We start from the raw sequence: 20181 nt of genomic DNA, 5'->3' as shown, positions 1-20181 counted from the left end.
GTTAGATCCTGCATGTCGAGGTAGCGGCAGCGGCAACGGCGTAAGGACGATGGTTAAATCCCGCTTACGTTGAGATGTGAGGTCTGAGGCAAGAGTATCCCGCTCGCATCTCTTCGGATCAATAGAGCGTGCATGCGCAAAACCCTGGACAGTGATCCGAGCACTATATCTCAGGGGTTCCCATTGATGATTCCAAAGGGAAACGTCTCCATGGAGATGTGTCGGGTTGGCAGTTGAACCAACAATGTGATATCACAGCCAATAGGGCACGCATTCATCATATGCATTTTTTTATCTGTTTGTTTGCTTTGCCGACTTGTAATTGTATACCTATTTGTATAACATGTCTAATTGCTACTTGAGTTACTTGCTTTATATGCTTCTACTTGTGATTTACTTGCATTGTATATAACTGTGATTTCTACTGGGATTGAGGAGGTTCGGAAGGCGGTGGCAATGAGATCGCATGGAGGGTAGGTTGGTGAAGGCTGTGGGACAGCAGTGTTTGGCTAGAATAGAAATCCCTTAAGATAGAATACCATGTTTATTTATATTAATATTTATATAATCATGCTTATCTATTTTAGTATGCCTTAAGATTGAATCTTGTGATGGATATGAATTCTAGGATTGCCTTTGGCGTCTCGGGGTCTTATATCCTACCTCTGGTTCTCATACCATATTTCTGTTGTGTTTTTCAGATGCAGGTCGCAACCCACCTTGGTGAGTTGCTTGGATGGTGATAGAAGCGGAGGATCCGGATACCTTTTGGAGTCTTTTTTGTTTATTTTGTTTATACACCTCTCATTTTGTATTTTGCTTTGGCCTAGAGGCATATATTGAGAGAACAAAACTTGTATAAGCTGTTTTTACTGTCTGGTTCTGTATATCTGTATATGGCTAGCTGGCTTAAACTCCGCGAGCCGTGGCTTGATTCTTATGAAACTATACTATTACATTTTGATATATTTGTATCTATTTCTTGTGCTTTAAGTGGTAGCTTCGTTAGTACGTTTTGCGCTTTTTAAATCTTGTTTTTGAGCTATATTCTTCATCGGGCTTTTAGATTATATTAATTCTTTCTATATATATTATATGTATGAGCTTAGAACTATCGTAACCTTTGGTTAACCCTTGCTTTACAATGCGAGGTAAAGCTTAGGCTAATTAGGGTGTTACAGGGTTCGGTTGGATGGGAGGGAAAAATGGGTGGGAATGGTTTGAATTTGAAATGAGTGGGGTTGATGGGAATTGAATGATGGAAATTATGATGAGGGGTTTTGGGAAAAGAAAAAGGTGATGTGGATGTGATTGGTGAGTTTGTATAGGAAAAAGGGAAAGTGGGGTGTGAGTTTCAAGGTTTAGAAAGTAGGAGAGAGAAAGAAAAGGTGGGGTAGGTAGAGATTCTGTGGGACCCACTTAGCTGAGAAAGTTGTAGAACTCAAGCTGCCTGCCCCCTACCTAGCATTTAACGCCAGGAATGGGCGTTGAACTCCCATATGGGGGTAAATGGTTAGGGCTGGCTGCCCCCTGTAGGGCATTGAACCCCCAGCCTTACTCTCTAGCTGGCGTTCAACGCCAAGACATGCTCCCTTTTGGGGGTTGAACACCCAGGATGCTCCCTTCCTGGCGTTCAACGCCAGCTCCATACTCCATAAGGGGCGTTGAATGCGCATCTTCCTCCTTGTCTGGTGTTCAACACCAGCAAGGGGGTTTCCCCAGGGTGTTCTGTTTTTAGTTTTGCATGCTTCTGTTACTGTTCTAAGTGTTGTACATAATCACAAATATAAAAAGGCAAGAGAAAAATGAAACGGAATAAACTAAAACAAAATCAAATGAGAATAAAGAAAACAACATTACTCTAACCATGGTTGGGTTGCCTCCCGACAAGCTCTTCTTTACCGTTATTAGCTTGACAGACAGCTCTATTACGGAGGTAAGTATGGGCTCAGATCTTCACCCTTTACAGTGAATTTTCATCCTGTGCTCTCATGGACGAGCTCTACATGTTCTAGAGATAGGATTCTACTCACTGTGTGTGAAAGGACTGGACTTTTGGTGAGGACAACTCCCATGCCAGGTGAGAGGCCTTCAGTGGGGATCTTCTTATCCCTCCAGCCTTTAGGTACCTTCTTCTTAGTACATTCCTTCTCAGTGCTTGATGATAGTTGCCCAACACCAACTTTGTCAGAAGGAGACTGAGGATTGGATATCTTGAACAAGATACAATCCTCATATAGTCTTATGACTAGCTCTCCTCTTTCCACATCAATAATGGCCTTAGCAGTGGCTAGGAAAGGCCTTCCAAGGATGATGGATTCATCTCTGTCCTCTCTAGTATCTAGGATCATGAAATCTACAGGGATGTAAAAGTCCTCAACCTTTACTAGGACATCCTCCACCATACCATACGCCCTTTTTAGGGTCTTGTCTACCATCTCTAATGAGATTTTGGCACTCTACACCTCTAGAATTCCTAGCTTCCTCATCACAGACAGAGGCATCAAATTGATACTTGAGCCAAGGTCACATAGTGCATTCTCAAAAGTGATGGTCCCTATAGTACAGGGAATCATGGTCCCTATAGTACAGGAAATCAGGAAGCTGCATCTTTTGAGGGAGCTTCTTCTAAACTAAGGCACTGCATTTCTTGGCCAGTACCACAGGCTCATCTTCCTCCTCTAACTCCTCTGTGTGAGAGGAGTTGGCTTTCAGTTTCCTGAGGATTGCCAGATACCAAGCAATTGCTCTTCCTTGGACTCCTTATCATCTTCTGAAGAAGATTATTCTTTAGATTTCTCTCCCAGCAAAGGAACGTGTATGGTGACATTATCTGTCTCCTTATGAGCTCTGATTTTCTTGAGCTCATCAACAACAGGCTCCTCTTTAGGTTCAGTCACAACCTCTACCATGAGGGCCTTGCACTCTTCCTTTGGATTCACATCTGTGTTGCTTGGAAGAGTGTTAGATAGGATATCTCGGATCCTTTTGCTTAGCTGGCCAACCTGTATCTCCAAGTAATACCTTACGTGAGTAAGGGTCGATCCCACGGAGATTGTTGGCTTGAAGCAATCTATGGTTATCTTATACCTCTTAGTCAGGAAGACAATAAAATAATTCACTTATCAAATATGATTGCAAGGAGAAAAAGGGCAGAACACAAATTATACTTGTATGCAATAATGGAGAATATGTTGGAGTTTTGGAGATGCTTTGTCTTCTGAAATTCTGCTTTCCTCTGTTTTCTGATTCACGCATGCACGTCCTCCTATGGCAAGCTGTGTGTAGGTGGATCACCGTTGTCAATGGCTACCATCCATCCTTCCAGTGAAAAGGGTCCAAATGCGCTGTCACCGCACGACTAATCATCTGCAGGTTCTCAATCGTACCGGAATAGGATTTACTATCCTTTTGCGGCTGTCACTACGCCCAGCACTCGTGAGTTTGAAGTTCGTCACAGCCATTCAATCCCAGAATCCTACTCGGAATACCACAGACAAGGTTTAGACTTTTCGGATTCTCATGAATGCTGCCATCAATCTAGCTTATACCACGGAGATTCTGATTAAGGAATCTAAGAGATATTCATTCAATCTGATGTAGAACACAGGTGATTGTCAGACACACGTTCATGGAGTGAGGAAGGTGATGAGTGTCACTGATCATCACCTTCTCCATAGTTAGGCGCGAATGGATATCTTAGATAGGAACACGCATGTTTGAATAGAAAACAGAATTACTTGCATTAATTCATCAGGACACAGCAGAGCTCCTCACCCCCAACAATGGAGTTTAGAGACTCATGCCGTCAAAGAGTACAAAATTCAGATCTAAAATGTCATGAGATACAAAGTAAGTCCCTAAAAGTTGTTTTTATACTAAACTAGTAACCTAGGTTTACAGAAAATGAATAAACTATAACAGATAGTGCAGAAATATACTTATGGGGCCCACTTGGTGTGTGCTGGGGCTGAGACTAAAGCTTTCACGTGCCTAGGGCTGTTTTGGGTGTTCAACGCCAGCTTTGGATGCTTTTCTGGCGTTGAACTCCAACTTGCAACTTGTTTCTGGCGCTGGACGCCAGAATTGGGCAGAGAGCTGGCGTTGAATGCCAGTTTATGTCGTCTATCCTTGAGCAAAGTATGGATTATTATATATTGCTGGAAAGCCCTGGATGTCTACTTTCCAACGCAATTGGAAGCACGCTATTTGGAGTTCTGTAGCTCCAGAAAATCCATTTTGAGTGCAGGGAGGTTAGAATCCAACAGCATCAGCAGTCCTTTTTCAGCCTGAATCAGATTTTTGCTCAGCTCACTCAATTTCAGCCAGAAAATACCTGAGATTACATAAAAATACAAAAACTCATAGTAAAGTCCAGAAATATGAATTTTGCCTAGAAACTAATGAAAATAAACTAAAAACCAACTAAAACATACTAAAATCTATATGAAATTGACCCCAAAAAGCGTATAAAATATCCGCTCATCACAACACCAAACTTGAACTGTTGCTTGTCCTCAAGCAACTAGACAAATAAAATAGAAGACTAATAAGTCAAGAAGCAATAATATCTCAGAGTTTTTGAGTGAAGCTCAGATTCTAATTAGATGAGCGGGACTAGTAACTTTTTGCTTCCGAACAGTTTTGGCATCTCACTTTATCCATTGAAGCTCAGAGTGATTGGCATCTATAGGAACTTAGAATTCAGATAGTGTTATTGATTCTCCTATTTTAGTATGATGATTCTTGAACACAGCTACTTTATGTGTCTTGGCCGTGACCCTAAGCACTTTGTTTTCCAGTATTACCACCGGATACATAAATGCCACAGACACATAATTGGGTGAACCCTTATAGATTGTGACTCAGCTTTGCTAAAATCCCCAATTAGAGGTGTCCAGGGTTCTTAAGCACACTCTTCTTTTTGCTTTGGACCTTGACTTTAACCGCTCAGTCTCAAGTTTTCACTTGACACCTTCACGCCACAAGCACATGGCTAGGGACAGCCTGGTTTAGCCGCTTAGGCCAGGATTTTATTCCTTTAGGCCCTCCTATAAACTTGGTGCACGAAAATTACTTCACAATGTAATTTCGCACAACTAACCAGCAAGTGCACTGGGTCGTCCAAGTAATACCTTACGTGAGTAAGGGTCGATCCCACGGAGATTGTTGGCTTGAAGAAATCTATGGTTATCTTATACATCTTAGTCAGAAAGACAATAAAATAATTCACTTATCAAATATGATTGCAAGGAGAAAAAGGGCAGAACATAAATTATACTTGTATGCAATAATAGAGAATATGTTGGAGTTTTGGAGATGATTTGTCTTCTGAAATTCTGCTTTCCTCTGTTTTCTGATTCACGCACGCACGTCCTCCTATGGCAAGCTGTGTGTAGGTGGATCACCGTTGTCAATGGCTACCATCCATCCTTCCAGTGAAAAGGGTCCAAATGCGCTGTCACCACACGGCTAATCATCTGCAGGTTCTCAATCGTACATGAATAGGATTTACTATCCCTTTGCGGCTGTCACTACGCCCAGCACTCGTGAGTTTGAAGTTCAAATATATACGAGTAATATAATAATTTTATAAAATATTTGTGATAGAATAACAATTTAGAATTCAAATATAATACTGTAAACATTAATTCTGGAACACGTATAATTTTATTTACTAATTTATCAATGAGTTCAAATAATTATTTTGTAATTTAAATTATAAAATGAACGTATTAATCACAACTTATAAAATACAGTTTAAACTCGAAAGTATCAATTATTCAGATTATATGATATAACTTTTCATTGTTTTTCTATTACCAAAACTTTAATTTCAATTCGTATAAAATAACCAATTATAATAAAAATTGTACTTAAACATTAATTAACTTAAACTTAAAGTATTTATAAAAATCAATTTAATTATTCCTAATAAATTAATCTCTAAGAGCTCAATTTAATAAAATACACCATAATTTATTCATAATGGAAATTACTTGAATTAAATTATATAATGCTTCCATTACTGAATTTTTTAAATTTTTAAATATATAGAATAATCAATTATAAAAATTATACAAGAATATTAATTAACTTAACTCCAAATATTCATAAAACTAATTTAATTACTCTTAATAGATTAGTTTATAAAATAAAGAGTTCAAATTAATAATAAGTCATAACTTATTCATAATAAAAGTTACTTAAATTAAACTATACAATTCTTTCTTAATTTTAAATTACTAAAATTATGCAAAATATTCAATTATAATAAAATTACTTAAGAATCTCAATTGATTTAGAATAAAATTATCTCCAAATTTATTTAATTATTCCTAATAGAAGAATTTCTAAAATTATAAAGTTTAAACTTAATAAGATAAAATCACAATTTATTCATATTTAAATTTTAAAAAATGCAAGATATTACAAGAGACACCCCACCATGGTAAAACCATCCAAACCTCACTTCTTTTTTTATCATTCTTATAAATACTTCTCTTCTTTGCTAGCTTAATTTATAGATTTTTAATGTTAATTGCATGTTTGAATGATATCAATAGTTTATGCAGTTTAATTTTGATGCATTAACAGTGTAAAGCATTTTACACAGTTGTGTAATCACATCTGTTGTTTTGGATGACTATTCATGCGGTTAATGTGAAATGTAGTTATTTTTACTGATATGGTATTATGTAATTGAATGCACGTATAAAACTACTTTACACTGACAATGTATTAAAATTAAATTTATAGTTTGAGGATAAAAACCTTGTTAGAGGTCAAACTTATTGAAAAAAATTCTTTTGTTAATCGTTTTTTCATATTTGGATATTTTTTTCCATTGAATTTGTTTGAGTTTTTGGTTACTTTATCTAATTTGGAGTTGAAATTTGACTTTAGAATATAAAAATATAGCTTAAAGAACCTTTTTATGCTTAGGAACCTTAAAGAAAAAAGATTTGGTCTGCGCATAACGCTATGTATGCACACAACACAAGCATTCTTGCCCCTGATTTGTAGGGAGTGGATCCTCTCCAGTGGAAAAAAAACTGGATGGTATCCAGTGGAAGATCTCACCCTTCATTGCATTCTCTCTCTTATTTATTTTCGATCCCACTTGTAGAATTAAAGGTGGGAGATTACACTTTATTCTCTCCAGTGACAAAAAAAATGGAGAGGATCCATTTCCCTGATTTGTATGCACACGTTGAGCTGTGAACTAGACCCTAAATTGGTTTGATTCATTTTTTGGATCGTTTAGAAATGAGAACCGATAAAAATCGGTCAAATTTGATGAGAACCGACAAAAATTGATCCAATCGAACTGGTTTGGTAACACCGAGTACTCTATAGTGCTTATAACTCTGCTTATTCACCTTTGATCCAATGCAGAATGTGCGCGCTATGGTGATCCAGCCTCCAGCCTCCAGCCTCCAGCCTCCAGCCTCCAGCGCTCGACTTGTGATCAGCATGTGTTATTTTAAAATTTTGAATAGAGATAGGATTCAAACAAGGAACATCATGATTGCAGCACCTTCTAATTACCATTCTGCCATCATGCTTTTGAATATTATGTATGATAAAAACTAATTACATAGTAAACCTTAAATTAAATAATTTTATGGATATCTAATTTAATTTTTAATTTTGTATTCTCTATTTTTCAAATTAATTATATTTTTAATTATGTACCATTATTAATAAAAATATAAACTTTGCTAAAAATTTATTAATCATCTTGATCTACACTGTAGTATTGTGATTAAAGTGATCTATTATTCTATTTTAATGCTAGTTTTAAAATTTATTGATATTATGGTTAGATAATTGGATTTGTAAATTAATTAAGCGATGTATTAATGTAATTGTTATTCTTATTGTGTCAATTAAGATATTATTATAATAGTACTGACAAATTTTATGTTTATTTTTGTATAAGTTATTTTTAGAATTTGAGATTTGATTATTCTTAAATATTAGTAAAAAAATATATTTTAAATTTTTATTATTTTATATTTTATATTTTATATTTTATATTTTTTATTTAGGTAGATTGAATCAACCGATTTAACTAACAGGCTTGCTACACATACAAGTTTTTTTTGACATACAAGTTTATACAAGTTAGCCCAAATCTAACAAAAATAACCCTCAGTTTAGATTGCGTGTAAACACATGCTTTCCCAACTCTTGAATAGTGCAAAAATCACTATGACAAACGGTTCTTCTCCCTCAATCAAAACTGCAACACTCAAAATTCAAACAAGGATCAAAATCTCTCAAAAATCGTCGCGAAAAGTGAAGGAAGTTTTGAAACTGAATTCAAAAAGAATTATGAGAAAATGAAATAAGAAGATGAGGAAGAAAAAGCAGCAGAAGAGGAGGAAGAGGAAGAGGAAGAGTTTTAAATTATGCAAAACTTATCAGTACAAAAATACTGAAAATTCTTAAACAATACACATAAATATCTTAGTTTTACACCGAAATTTGCTACAAATACACAACAATGTTTCCTTTAATACTGCATTTTTTCTTCTTCTTCTTCTTTTTATTTCTTTCTTTCTTTTATTTGACTGAATGTAAATTCACCCTCTTTCAAGTAATTTTGTAGCATTATGTATTTCTTCTTTTTCTTTGTTTGATTTTTTTGTTTTTATTCTTGTTAAGAGAGTAAAACAAGAAGAAATTTGAGAAGGTAAAACAAGAAGGAAAAAATGAATAAGAAAAAAAGAAGAAGAAGAAGATGGTGATGATGGTGAAAAAAGAAAAAGCAGCAGCAGAAGATGAGGAGGAGGAAGAAGAAGAGTTTTGAATTATGCAGAACTTATCAATATAAAAACACCAAAAATTCTTAAACAATGCACATAAATATCTTAGTTTTACACTGAAATTGGCTGCAAGTACACAAAAATATTTCTTTTAATGTTGCATTTTTTCTTCTTTTTTTCCTTATTTCTTTCTTTCTTTTTCTCCTCTTCCAAGTAATTTTACAACATTATGTGTTTCTTCTTCTTTATTTGATTTTTTTGTTTTTATTCTTGATAAAAGAATAAAACAAGAAGAAACTTGAGAAGGTAAAACAAGAAGAAAAAGATGTATAAGAAAAAAAAGATGAAGAAGATGATGATGATGAAAAAGAAGAAGAAGAAGCAGCAAAAGATGAAGAGGAGAGAGAAGAAGAGTTTTGAATTATGTAGTACTTATCAGTATACATACACCGAAAATTCTTAAACAATATACATAAATATCTTAGTTTTACACCGAAATTTGTTGTAAATACACAAAAATATTTCTTTTAATGCTACATTTTTTCCTTCTTCTTTTTTTCTTATTTCTTTCTTTCTTTTAGTTGAATGAATGTAAGTTCATCATCTTCAAAGTAGTTTTGCAGCATTATGTGTTTCTTCTTCTTCTTTGTTTGATTTTTTTTGTTTTTGTTCTTGTTAAGAGAGTAAAACAAGAAGAAACTTGAGAAGGTAAAACAAGAAGAAAAAGATGAATAAAAAAATGATAATGATAAAAAAGAAGAAGAAAAAGTAGCAGAAGATGAGAAGGAGGAGAAGAAGAGTTTTGAATTATCCAGAACTTATCAGCACACATAGACTGAAAATTCTTAAATAATAAACATAAATATCTTAGTTTTATATCGAAATTTGCTGTAAATACACAAAAATATTTTCTTTAATGCAGAACTCCTACATTACATTCAATTCAAACTATCAACGATGAATAGCAATTTTTACAAACAAAAATAATATTATTCACCTACAGAATCATAAACTACTAACGAAAATATTAACTAGAATCGAACCACATTTCAGCCACAGGATTGGATTCAAAACAATAATCCACTTTGCTCTGGTTCAATTGACAATCTGAACTTGAATCATTCATTATCTTCAACAACGAGATAATTGTTTAAAACTGATTTCAGAGCTTGATTTTAAAAACACAAAGAACAAAGAAAATTGTGAAAAACGAAAAAACAGAACGCAGAGAATGAACGAAGAGAAACGAGAGAACACAGAGATGGAAGAGAACGTAGATAGAAAACGCTGAAAAAAATTAAAAAATAAAAATGAAATCCTTTCGAAAAAAGCAGTTATATATTCGTGTGTTGATTGAAAAGTTGGTTAGATAGTGACGCGTGAGGTGAAATTAGGTTAAAGAGACTTGTATGAACTTGTATAAAAAATTGACTTGTATATGGAGAATATTTGTCGCTGCAAATACACAATAATGTTTTCTTTAATGCAGAACTCTTACATTACATTTAATTTAAACCGTCAATGATGAATATCAATTTTCACAAACAAAAATAATATTATTTCACCTGCAGAATCATAAACAAATAACGAAAATATTAACTAGAATCGAACCACAACTCAGTCATTGGATTAGATTCAAAACAATAATCCACTTCACTCTTGCTCAATTAACAATCTGAACTTGAGTCATGCATTATCTTCAACAACGAGATAATTGTTCAAAAATGATTTCAGAGGTTGATTTAAAAGACATAGAGAACGAAGAAGATCGCAAAAAACGAAAAAAGAGAACGCAGAGAAATTAGAGAACGCAGAGATGAAAGAGAATGTTGATCGAAAATGCTGAAAAAAAATTTGAAAATGGAAACGAAATTCTTTCGAAAAAAGCAGTTATATATTCGCATGTTAACTGAAAAGTTGGTTAGAAAGTAACACGCGAAGTAAATTAAATTAAAGAGACTTATATGAACTTGTATCGAAAAAATGAGTTATATGCAATGTTCTAAAAACCGGACCGGATCAGCCGGTCGAACAAATTCAACCGTGAACCAGCAACATTAACGGTCCGGTCAAGTATGTAAACCGGTAAAAACCGGAAAAAATTATTGAACCGAAGAGAACCGGCCGGTTGGACCGAACTGAAACCCGGCCGGTTTACACAAAAAAGAAGCTCCTTCGTTTCTTTCTCCCTTTCTCCCTTTCTTTCTTTCATTCAGAGAAATCACACAAACCCAACCACAAAACCCTGTAAGCCTACACCACCGCCGCAAGGAGTGGCATGCCGCCGTCTGTCCGTCGCACTCAAAGTTCGCCATCCGTCATCTAGCTTCCCTCGTGCTCCAAGTCTTCAACCCCTGTTCGCTGTCACCGATCGCGGCTGGTTCCTCGAGCTCGGCGTCCGTCGTCTTTGTCTGCTCAGCTGCGCTTCCGTCGCTGCTTGTTTGCCGTTCACGTTCGCGTTCTTCGCCGTTCACGTTCGCTTGGCGTTCACCGTTCGCGTTCAATCGCTGTTCACCGTTCGGGTTCGCGTTCATTTGGAAGCCACGTTGCTCTGCTTCAAACTCTGCGACCAACCCGTGCGCTCCATCCAGCCGTCGAACTGCTCTCTTTTTTCGCCGCCGTGAGTTCCCTAAACCCGCCACCAGACGATACACTCACACAACACCAATACTCTGCTTCAAACTCTGCAACTTCTGATTTCTATTACAATAAGTAATTATTTGATTTGGTAGTGGTTTGGATTTTTTCATAGACTGAATTTAAGTTACAAACTTACGATAGTTATGTTCTCTTCTCTATCACATTGAAATTAAGCTTTGAATTCTCTTATTTCGTTTTAATTTTACCGCACTCACCATGTTTGATGAAATGCTTTAACCATATTTTTGGTTGGTTTTATAATTTCTAGCTTTTAGAAACTTAGTAAGTTGATTGCATGTGAAATTCTAATAATTGGATCATAGTAATTAGGAAATTTTAGCTGCACAAATAGCATCTTTGCAGAAAACATATTAGCATGATTATTCCACTTGCATTAGTGTTCTTCTGGTAAATTTTAACTATTATTGGGAACTTGTTAATTTGCTAATTGTTCTTGTACTTGTTAAGTTGATAATTTGCTAAATTGTTGGGCTGCTGTTGTTTTAATTTGCCAAATTGTTAGCTTGCTGCAACTTAATTTGTTGGATTTTCTATTTAGGTCTTATTCTTGTTTATTTGCTAAATTGTTGTTGTGTATTTATTGTTTATTTGCTGGATATTGGTGATCATTGTCTTTGAGATTATTTACTATGCAGGTTTAGTGTCATCATTGTTTTGGAATGTTTTATAATGTACTAATGTTTGTTGCTGTTTTGTAATTGCTAGTTGCAGGTTTAGTGTCATCACCACAGAACCACCACTGGCTGCCTTCTTCTTCTTCCTCGCCCTTTTTCTTCTTCATCTTCTTCTCTGTTCTTCGGCCTCACCACCATATCCATCACCATCATCGTCGAACCGCTGCACCACCCTCACTGGCCACCACCTCTGACCCCCCTCTTTCATTTCTTTTCCACGCCACCCATCACTGTGAACCACTTCAACTGAAGCGTTCTTTTTCAAACTCCCTCCTTCGCTGTTTCTGCCGCCGGCAGCCCTAGCTCCGCCGCGCCTCTCTCTCCCCTTTTCTTCCCCTCTCTCGTCTTCTCTCCCTAACCCAACCTCCCTCTGTCTCTCTCCCAAAACACAGAACCTACAGTTCGCAGAATCAGAACAGAGCAGCATTGCTTCTTCTTCCGGCGAGAACCAGCCGCCGGCAACCACTTCCATCCATCAGAGCTGCCGGCGCTACCACTAGCAGTGCCGCTGCAACATCACTGCCTCCCCTGTCCCTGCATTTTCTTTCTCCGTCTTCAAGTAGGTTCTTAAGTCAATTCTCTTTAAATTTGTTTTCTGTTTTGGTTAATTTAGGAATAGTAGTATTTTAATTTCTCATTAGTAAGTGGATTTGGTTAGGATGATTTGCTGCTGTAAGGTTGATTTAGATTAAATCAGGATTATCTTATTAGGATTTGTCTCGGTTCATAGGTAATTAATTATGCTATTATGCTCCTTGAGTTTGAATTTCAATTTGTTTGGATTGATTGATTGATATTCTGCTGAACCAGTGCAATATGTTGCTGATTTGTGTCATTGATGCTGAATTTTGTGAATTGATGTTGAAAGAATGTTTGTTAGTGTTATTTTGTGTTGTTTATGTCTTTGCACGTCAAGTGTTCGATAATATGTCTCTATGACTAATTTGGATTTTAAATTGCATATTGTAGCTACCATGTGATTTGAATTAATGATTCATGTTTAGGTGATTAATTAAGAATGATGTATTTATTACTTGGTGATACTTGTTCATATAGATTATTGCTTTGATTACCAAGTTTGTGCATTTATGCCTTGTTGACATACTAGAATCTAAATTGTTTGAATGTTTGTACTTCACATAGTTCTTAAGAAAGAAAAACTCACTTTTTTTTATCTGAGGAATTATCTTGAGAAGCTCTTCCTGCTCCCAGAAAAGAGTGAGCTTTTTTCTCTTAAGACATGCCAAAGAAAAAACAAACAATTTTGTTGTAGTGAACCATAACCTGAGAAATAATTTCAGAATGTTGTTGTTGACAGTTGACTAGAGTCTAGAGTCTGTCTTTTTTATTAGGCTTGAGTTATGGGCTTCACTGTTCAAGGTCCAATAAAAAGGATAAATTCTAGACCCTAATCAACTGTCAATAACGATGTTTTGAAATTGTTTCTCAGGTTATGTTTCACTATAACAAAATTGCTTCTTCTCTTTCTTTGGCAGTTCTTAAGAGAAGAAAAGCTCACTCTTTTTTGGTGGCAGAAGGAGCTTTTCAAGGTAATTTCTCAGCTAAAATTTGAACTTTTACTTCTTTCCTATTTTATATTCTTATGTTCCTTAGTTTCATCCATGATGCATTTTCGCTGTAAAGGGGTAAAGGGTGTATTTTTTTTAGTACAGTGTGCGTAGAACTTGGTTGGCTATTCGATGATGGTATGAATTTGAGCTTCTTTTCATCCAAAAGTCGTAACCTTTTGGCTCGAGCTTTTCATGCTGGTAAGCGTTTCTTAAACCCAAGTTCTGGAGATATTGTTTTCAAAGCTATTTGTGTTAACTTAAAGCGTAAGAGATGGAGTGTGTTGGAGCGACTATCCCCTAAGCTCACCAGCTCCTTGGTGAGCCAAGTTGTTTGCGAGTTCCAAAACTCGCCACAGTTGGCTTTAGATTTTTATAACTGGGTTGGAGGGTTGTTCCCTCACTCATTAGATTCCTGTTGCACTTTGGTTCATGTGCTAGTGAAGTCAAGAAGATTTCATGAGGCCCTGTTTCTTCTGAGAAACTTGATTGCTGAAGATGGTACTTCTCCATTGGTTGTGTTGGAAGTATTGATAGAGAGTTATCAAAGATGTTGCTCTAGTATTGCGGCTTTTGATTCATTGGTGAGGGCTTGTACTCAGGTTGGGGCTACTGAAGGTGCTTATGATGTCATCTATAATTTAAGGAGCCGGGGTTGTTTCATTACTATTCATGCTTGGAATAATTTCCTAAATCACTTGTTGCAATTGAATGAAATTGATAGGTTTTGGAATTTGTATAGAGGAATGGGTTCTTTTGGTTACATAGAAAATGTGAATACTTTTAATTTGGTTATCTATGCTCTGTGTAAGGAGTGCCGACTAGTGGAAGCTATTTCAGTGTTATATAGGATGATGAAGGGTGGAATTTTCCCCAATGTAGTCTCGTTTAACATAATCATAGACGCGGCGTGCAGGATTGGCAACTTGGGTCTTTCCTTGAAACTTTTTAAAAGGATGACTATGATATCAGGGGATTTTGTTTGGCCCAATTCTGTTACTTACAACTGCATAATCAATGGGTTCTGCAAGACTGGGAAATTATTACTTGCAGAAGAAATGCTTCATAAAATGGCCAAGGCAGGTAAAAAGCCGAGTGTTCGGGCATATGCTACTTTGATAGATGGGTATGCTAGGTGGGGAAGTCTGGAGGAGGCACTGAGGCTCTGTGATGTAATGGTGGAAAGGGGATTGGTCCTTAATAATGTTGTTTACAATTCGATTTTATACTGGCTTTATCGTGAAGGAGGGATTGAGGAAGCTTCTTTGCTGCTATCTGACATGATTGATAAGCATATATGGCCTGATCAGTACTCATATGCAATCCTTACCAAAGGCCTTTGCAGAAATGGAAATCTGACTGAAGCTCTTAAGCTTCATAGCCAGATTTTAGAACATAATCTAATACATGATTCTTTTTCTCACAACATACTTCTTAACTATATATGCAAAAGGAAAAACATGGCAGTAGCTAAGCGACTATTGGGCAACATGATTACCCGTGGCCTTGCTTTTGATGTTCATACATACGGAACTATGATTGATGGATACTGTAAACTAGGTAACACTAACGACGCTCTCCAAGTTTTTGATTGGATGATAAAGATGGGTGAGAAGCCCAACTTGACAATATACAATTCTGTCATTAATGGTCTGTGTAAAATGGCTTCAACAGATGCTGCAGAATACATAGTTGATGAATTACGAAAGAGAAGATTATTTGATGCAACGACCTTTAATACCTTGATTAGTGGATATTGCACTGGTGGACAGATTGATAAAGTGTTTAATTTGACGATGGAAATGAAGAGCTTGGGAATTTCTGCGAATAGAGTAACATATAATACACTGATAAACCTTCTCTGCAAGTGTGGTTGCGAGGAGGAAGCAAAAGAATTGATGAAGATGATGATTGTCCAGGGTATTTGTCCTGATTTTGTAACATACACTACACTTGTTACTCACTTCAAGAAATGTAGTCCTGATGAGGTGATTGCATTGCATGACTACATGATTCTAAAGGGAGTAGTCCCTGATCAGAAAACATATGATATCATTGTAACACCACTTCTTTTAGAAGAAGGATGAAAGAAAAAGTCATAATACGACATGTATAGTAGTCTAAAAGGTTGTCCGGTCTCAGTTTGTCACTTTTCTATTTTTTTCTTTAATACTAACAGATCATACCATTCAGTCTTTAGTGTACCAATCATATTCCTGTCAATTCAAATTACTTTATTTTAATTTTGATATCGTACATTAGCTTATCTTTTCTTAATTATATATTGTACACTGGAAGTGCATTTTGCTTATTTTTTGTACACAAATTGATATGCAGCTTGACCTATTTTGCATGATTTATAAATAAGAATATATTTTTTGAATAGCCTTAATAAACCAATTGAGGTAACGAAACTCTTATTGCTGGATTTTGATTCTTGAATAACATCATAACTTTTGGTTTTAGCCATTCATTAATATAAAGAACTTTCTATATTTATGCGCTCAACTAGAGGATTATGAGCCACTTTACTTTCTGTGGAAAAAATATAGATGTTTGCTTCGGTACAAAAACATGGATAAATTAAAACACGATGATAAATTCGTATGATGATAAATTCAGATGTACTGGTATAACAAAAACATGGATAAATTAAAACACGATGATAAATTCGTATGATGATAAATTTAGATGTACTGGTATAACAAAAACATGGATAAATTAAAACACGATACATAGATTATTACGTAAATAATTGATTTTTCTTTTTTTAAATATATATCATATCATTATCTTATTAAAACATCCGTATAATTTAATAAAAATAAAAAATATTTTTTATTTAGTTTTACAAAAAGATTTAAATAGCTTTTCTCTTTTTATGTTGGATAAAAACTACTCTTAATTTGGTCAAAATTTAAAATTTAATTAATCCTAGTTTTATATTTTTAAATTTTAAACAATTTAAAAAAAAACAAAAAAACATCTAAAAAATAAAAAAAATAAGAAAAGTTATTTATCTTCTCTAGGATTCAGTGTTCTTCTTCTGCTCTCTCTGGCAAAGAAGAAGAAGCTCTCTTCCAGTTTCTCCACGATACCCTGTCAAAATTTCTGAATTAATATAGGATAAGAGAAAATCGAAGATGTCCCGGTGTATGTGCTCTGCTACCCATCGGAGGAGTTCTTGCTGGTTGCCGGAGCCTTCACCGGCAAGAGTCTCGGCCTCTTCTGCTCCAAGGAAGATGACGCCCAAGCCCAGCTCCGCAAAGTTTTCACGGTCGACCCTCGCATGCGTGGCGGCTCCAAAGTTGTTCCCGTTGCGCTCAACAAGGTTCCCTAATTTTTTCATTGCATTCTCGTTCCTGTCGTTGAATTTCAATTTCATCCATTCTGGTATTTATCTTAAAATTACTGTTTCTGACAGGTTTTTCAGCTGAAGGTGAATGGCATGGCATTTAGATTGATACCTGAGCAATCTCAAGTAAAGAATAACCTGCGAGTGAGTTCTATTTTGTTCTCAGTATTATGTATTGATGTTCAATTTCCTTACGTTGATATAACTTTTTAATAGCCCTGTTTGGGCTGTTACTTGTGGTTCAAGTTATGAAGTAATGATTTATGCTTTGTGCATTACATAGGTGAGGGAGAAATCTGGCTCTGCTGCCAATAGCTTTCCTGGTGTTCCTGTTTTCCAGGTTCTCCTCTCAGTTGCCTTAAATCTGGATATCTCATTTGAGTTTTTGTTTAGAGTGTTGTAAGAAAGTTACAACAACAATTCACTGTATGGATTTTAGGCAAAAGTTGAGGAATAGCGAAGTGCACATAGAAAAACCAGACAGTAATTAGAGATGAGTAGTAGTTGTATGCGTCTACAATGAAAATGGTGGTAATACTCATCAATGTTGGAAGTTTAAAGGACTTAAAAACTATTCTAAATATTTAAATATGTAATAATAGTCAGTTGATTTATCTTTTTTGTTTATGATTTATGAAGTCGAAAAAAAAAGGTTGATGTCATATATAAAGTTAGAGACCTTTTGAACTAGATTTGTTCAACTTTTTTAGAAATGTACTTAGAATGATGATGCATATAAGATTGTTAGCATAACTTGTTTGTCATTACTTTATCTCTTAAGATCTGGAAACTAAGAATTCTGTTGGTTCTTACTTGTAACTTTGAATGCTTAGTTAATCTATAGAGAGTTTACTTTTTAGTTTGTAGCTGTCTTTCAAAAGATAGCTTTGATTAATCTTGATTTTCCAAGTTCTGCAATCTGAATCACTTTCTTGCTTGATTATGCAATTTTTAATTACATTATTGTTTCATTGTTAACAAAAAAAGGAAAGGAGTGATAGTTAGGTAGTTAGAATTACCGAAATAGTCTCTTTGCAAATTGCAACAGCTGGTTAAGGAAGAGTGATGTATAGTGTAACTCATTGTAGAGAGAAAGCTATGATTCTGATTTCTTCTTTTATGATCAATGACAAATCACAAAACTTAATTCCTTTTTTCTATAGTTTATTGCTTTCTATCTTTTTGATTCAAGAAAGTTCCACTCAGCTTTCTTGCCAAACCTGATAAGCAGCAGCTCCATGTCCTGCAAGTTGTATATATATATATATATTTATCATTAAGGAAATCATTATAATAAAATAATAATGAAACAGATATATAAAAAGTTGGTACTATATATGCAGACTACAGTACCAAAAAATTTGGATGATTGAATAAAGCAAAGTATAAATGGATGTGTTAAGGAGTTTTGCACATATTCTCTGTCTCTACGAATTCGTTTAGAATAAGCATTTTTTTAAGGACTAAATTTGTGTATATGAAAACACTAAAATTTTCAATGTCCTTTGTATTAAAAAAATGGAGAAGCAAATTAAATGGAACTTTTTAATAACTAAGAAGAAGCTAAGAAATTACAAGTTCCCATTTTGGCCGAAATATGTGCAGTAGTGTGTGGAACTGTGGATAGCTTCTTCGAAAGCATATGTATGCAGAATTGGGTGATTGAGCTGAGGTCAATTTCTATGAAATTCTCAAATTAAAGTACTTAGTAATTAATTGATGCTTGTGATTTAGCTGACATTTTGAATTGGTTCAAGTCAATTTATTGCTTAATTATGTGCTAATTTTTTCCCTTTTTAATGTTCATCTCAGGTGCAAGATTTTTACTTTATTATTCCTGATTATTTCATTTAAGTGTGGTAGTAATACACTCTCTTTCTTATCAGCAGGTTAGTATTATGTACATTAAGATCACACATTCATGTATATTCTGATATACTAGATCTTTATTAGGCATATATATCTTCACATTGTTATGCTCCTAGCTAATAAGATCATTTTTATCTGAATGCGTTGTATTCTTGTTTTCAAAAAAAAGAATGTAGAAAGCTAATAAGTCAGATAATTTTTTCCCTGTAACTCTTGGTTGCCAAAATAATAACATTCTTATGCACTAATAACTCTTAGCTTTCATAGAATTTGATTGACTAATTATTTAGTCATAAAAAACGGAATTCATTTTGATTATTTCATTCTTCTAGCATTTATTTAGTAGTTTACAGTATCAATGTTGTTAAATTTCTAAGTTCAGTCATGGATGATGATGACAGAGTCGTATAAGGATGGTGATCACACTAAGGATTTATATTTTGAGTACGAGTGTAGTTCCGATGAAAGTGATGATATCGTGGATGTAACGGTAGATATGGTAGAGGCAGATACAATTAATATTGATGATTTTGAAAAGTTGATAACTGATTTAACCATCGAAGACATACGAGGATTGGTGTTTGATACGGAATCTCAAATGATCAAATTATTAATTTCGGTTTCAAATGATATATATATATATATATATAATTTTAAGGTTGTGCAAGGATGATCCATGACAGTAAGTTTTCTTCATAATTGATTTCATGTTATAATCTCTCGCATTATATTTTATGAAAGCTAAAAAGTTGCGATGTTATCTTTGGCTGCGGTGAGTTTTGCAATGTGGTGTGCAAGATCCATATATATTCCCAAGAAGAAGTGGAGAAGATGACAATTGGGATAATCAACGATGAAACTAATAGCAGTTTGGAAGAGGCATCAATGATTATGGAGCCTTCAAAGTCCTCCTCAGTGGGTCAACCAAATTATTTTTCTCCTACAGTTCTCAAAGTCTAAAGTTTCAGGGCTGTAATTGAGATGAATCATTTATGTTATGTTAGCCTTGTTTCTATCTTATTAACTGCATGCACTTTGATGCTATTTGTGTTATGATAATTTATCTTATGAACTCTTCCTAAGCACAGAAAAATCTGAACTATACTATTAGCATTGTCTAACCTGTAACTGCTTGAGTTACATACTTTATGAAATGATGGTGATCATTTCTAAATTTCATGCCATGGTTCCGTGTTGTGCAATATATTTACTTGGTATTGTTATGAATGTGTTTGGTGGTGTGATCATTTTTCAGCTTCAGAAATTAACTACAAATAACA

General features: G+C 34.9%; 2 protein-coding genes across 17 annotated transcripts; both read left to right on the top strand.

Annotated features, from left to right (window-relative positions):
• The first annotated feature begins 10927 nt into the window (after nt 1-10927).
• Nucleotides 10928-15920, top strand: LOC112776242 (uncharacterized). 16 transcript variants are annotated; one of them, XM_072227487.1, is made up of 5 exons: nt 10962-11394; nt 12147-12668; nt 13606-13659; nt 13783-15237; nt 15352-15920. In XM_072227487.1, exons 4-5 carry the CDS (start codon nt 13818-13820, stop codon nt 15762-15764), a joined length of 1833 nt encoding a protein of 610 aa, XP_072083588.1. In that variant the 5' UTR covers nt 10962-11394; nt 12147-12668; nt 13606-13659; nt 13783-13817; the 3' UTR covers nt 15765-15920. The 16 variants fall into 16 exon arrangements, with proteins under 16 accessions (XP_072083579.1, XP_072083588.1, XP_025676105.1 ...); XM_072227485.1 differs by having other exon boundaries at nt 10971-11394; nt 12141-12668; XM_072227488.1 differs by having other exon boundaries at nt 10986-11486; nt 12141-12668.
• Nucleotides 15921-16634: 714 nt separating this feature from the next.
• On the top strand, nt 16635-20128 carry LOC112779254 (protein TIC 22-like, chloroplastic). Its single transcript, XM_025823504.3, has 3 exons — nt 16635-17008; nt 17102-17176; nt 17316-20128. Exons 1-3 carry the CDS (start codon nt 16967-16969, stop codon nt 17433-17435), a joined length of 237 nt encoding a protein of 78 aa, XP_025679289.1. The 5' UTR covers nt 16635-16966; the 3' UTR covers nt 17436-20128.
• The last annotated feature ends 53 nt before the right edge of the window (nt 20129-20181 follow it).

The sequence above is a fragment of the Arachis hypogaea genome, chromosome 19 (assembly GCF_003086295.3).
Source record: "Arachis hypogaea cultivar Tifrunner chromosome 19, arahy.Tifrunner.gnm2.J5K5, whole genome shotgun sequence".
Lineage (NCBI taxonomy): Eukaryota > Viridiplantae > Streptophyta > Magnoliopsida > Fabales > Fabaceae > Arachis > Arachis hypogaea.
Note: the sequence above shows the minus strand (reverse complement) of the source record. Positions and strands in the feature narration are given on the sequence as shown.

Coding starts and splice junctions, on each gene's coding strand:
- LOC112779254 (XM_025823504.3), top strand. CDS start 16,967: ATGCGTGGCGGCTCCAAAGTTGTTCCCGTTGCGCTCAACAAG. Junction 17,009..17,101: donor TTCCCGTTGCGCTCAACAAG/GTTCCCTAATTT, acceptor TGTTTCTGACAG/GTTTTTCAGCTGAAGGTGAA. Junction 17,177..17,315: donor AAGTAAAGAATAACCTGCGA/GTGAGTTCTATT, acceptor TGCATTACATAG/GTGAGGGAGAAATCTGGCTC.
- LOC112776242 (XM_025820318.3), top strand. CDS start 13,563: ATGTTTCACTATAACAAAATTGCTTCTTCTCTTTCTTTGGCAGTTCTT. Junction 13,660..13,782: donor GGCAGAAGGAGCTTTTCAAG/GTAATTTCTCAG, acceptor TTTTTAGTACAG/TGTGCGTAGAACTTGGTTGG.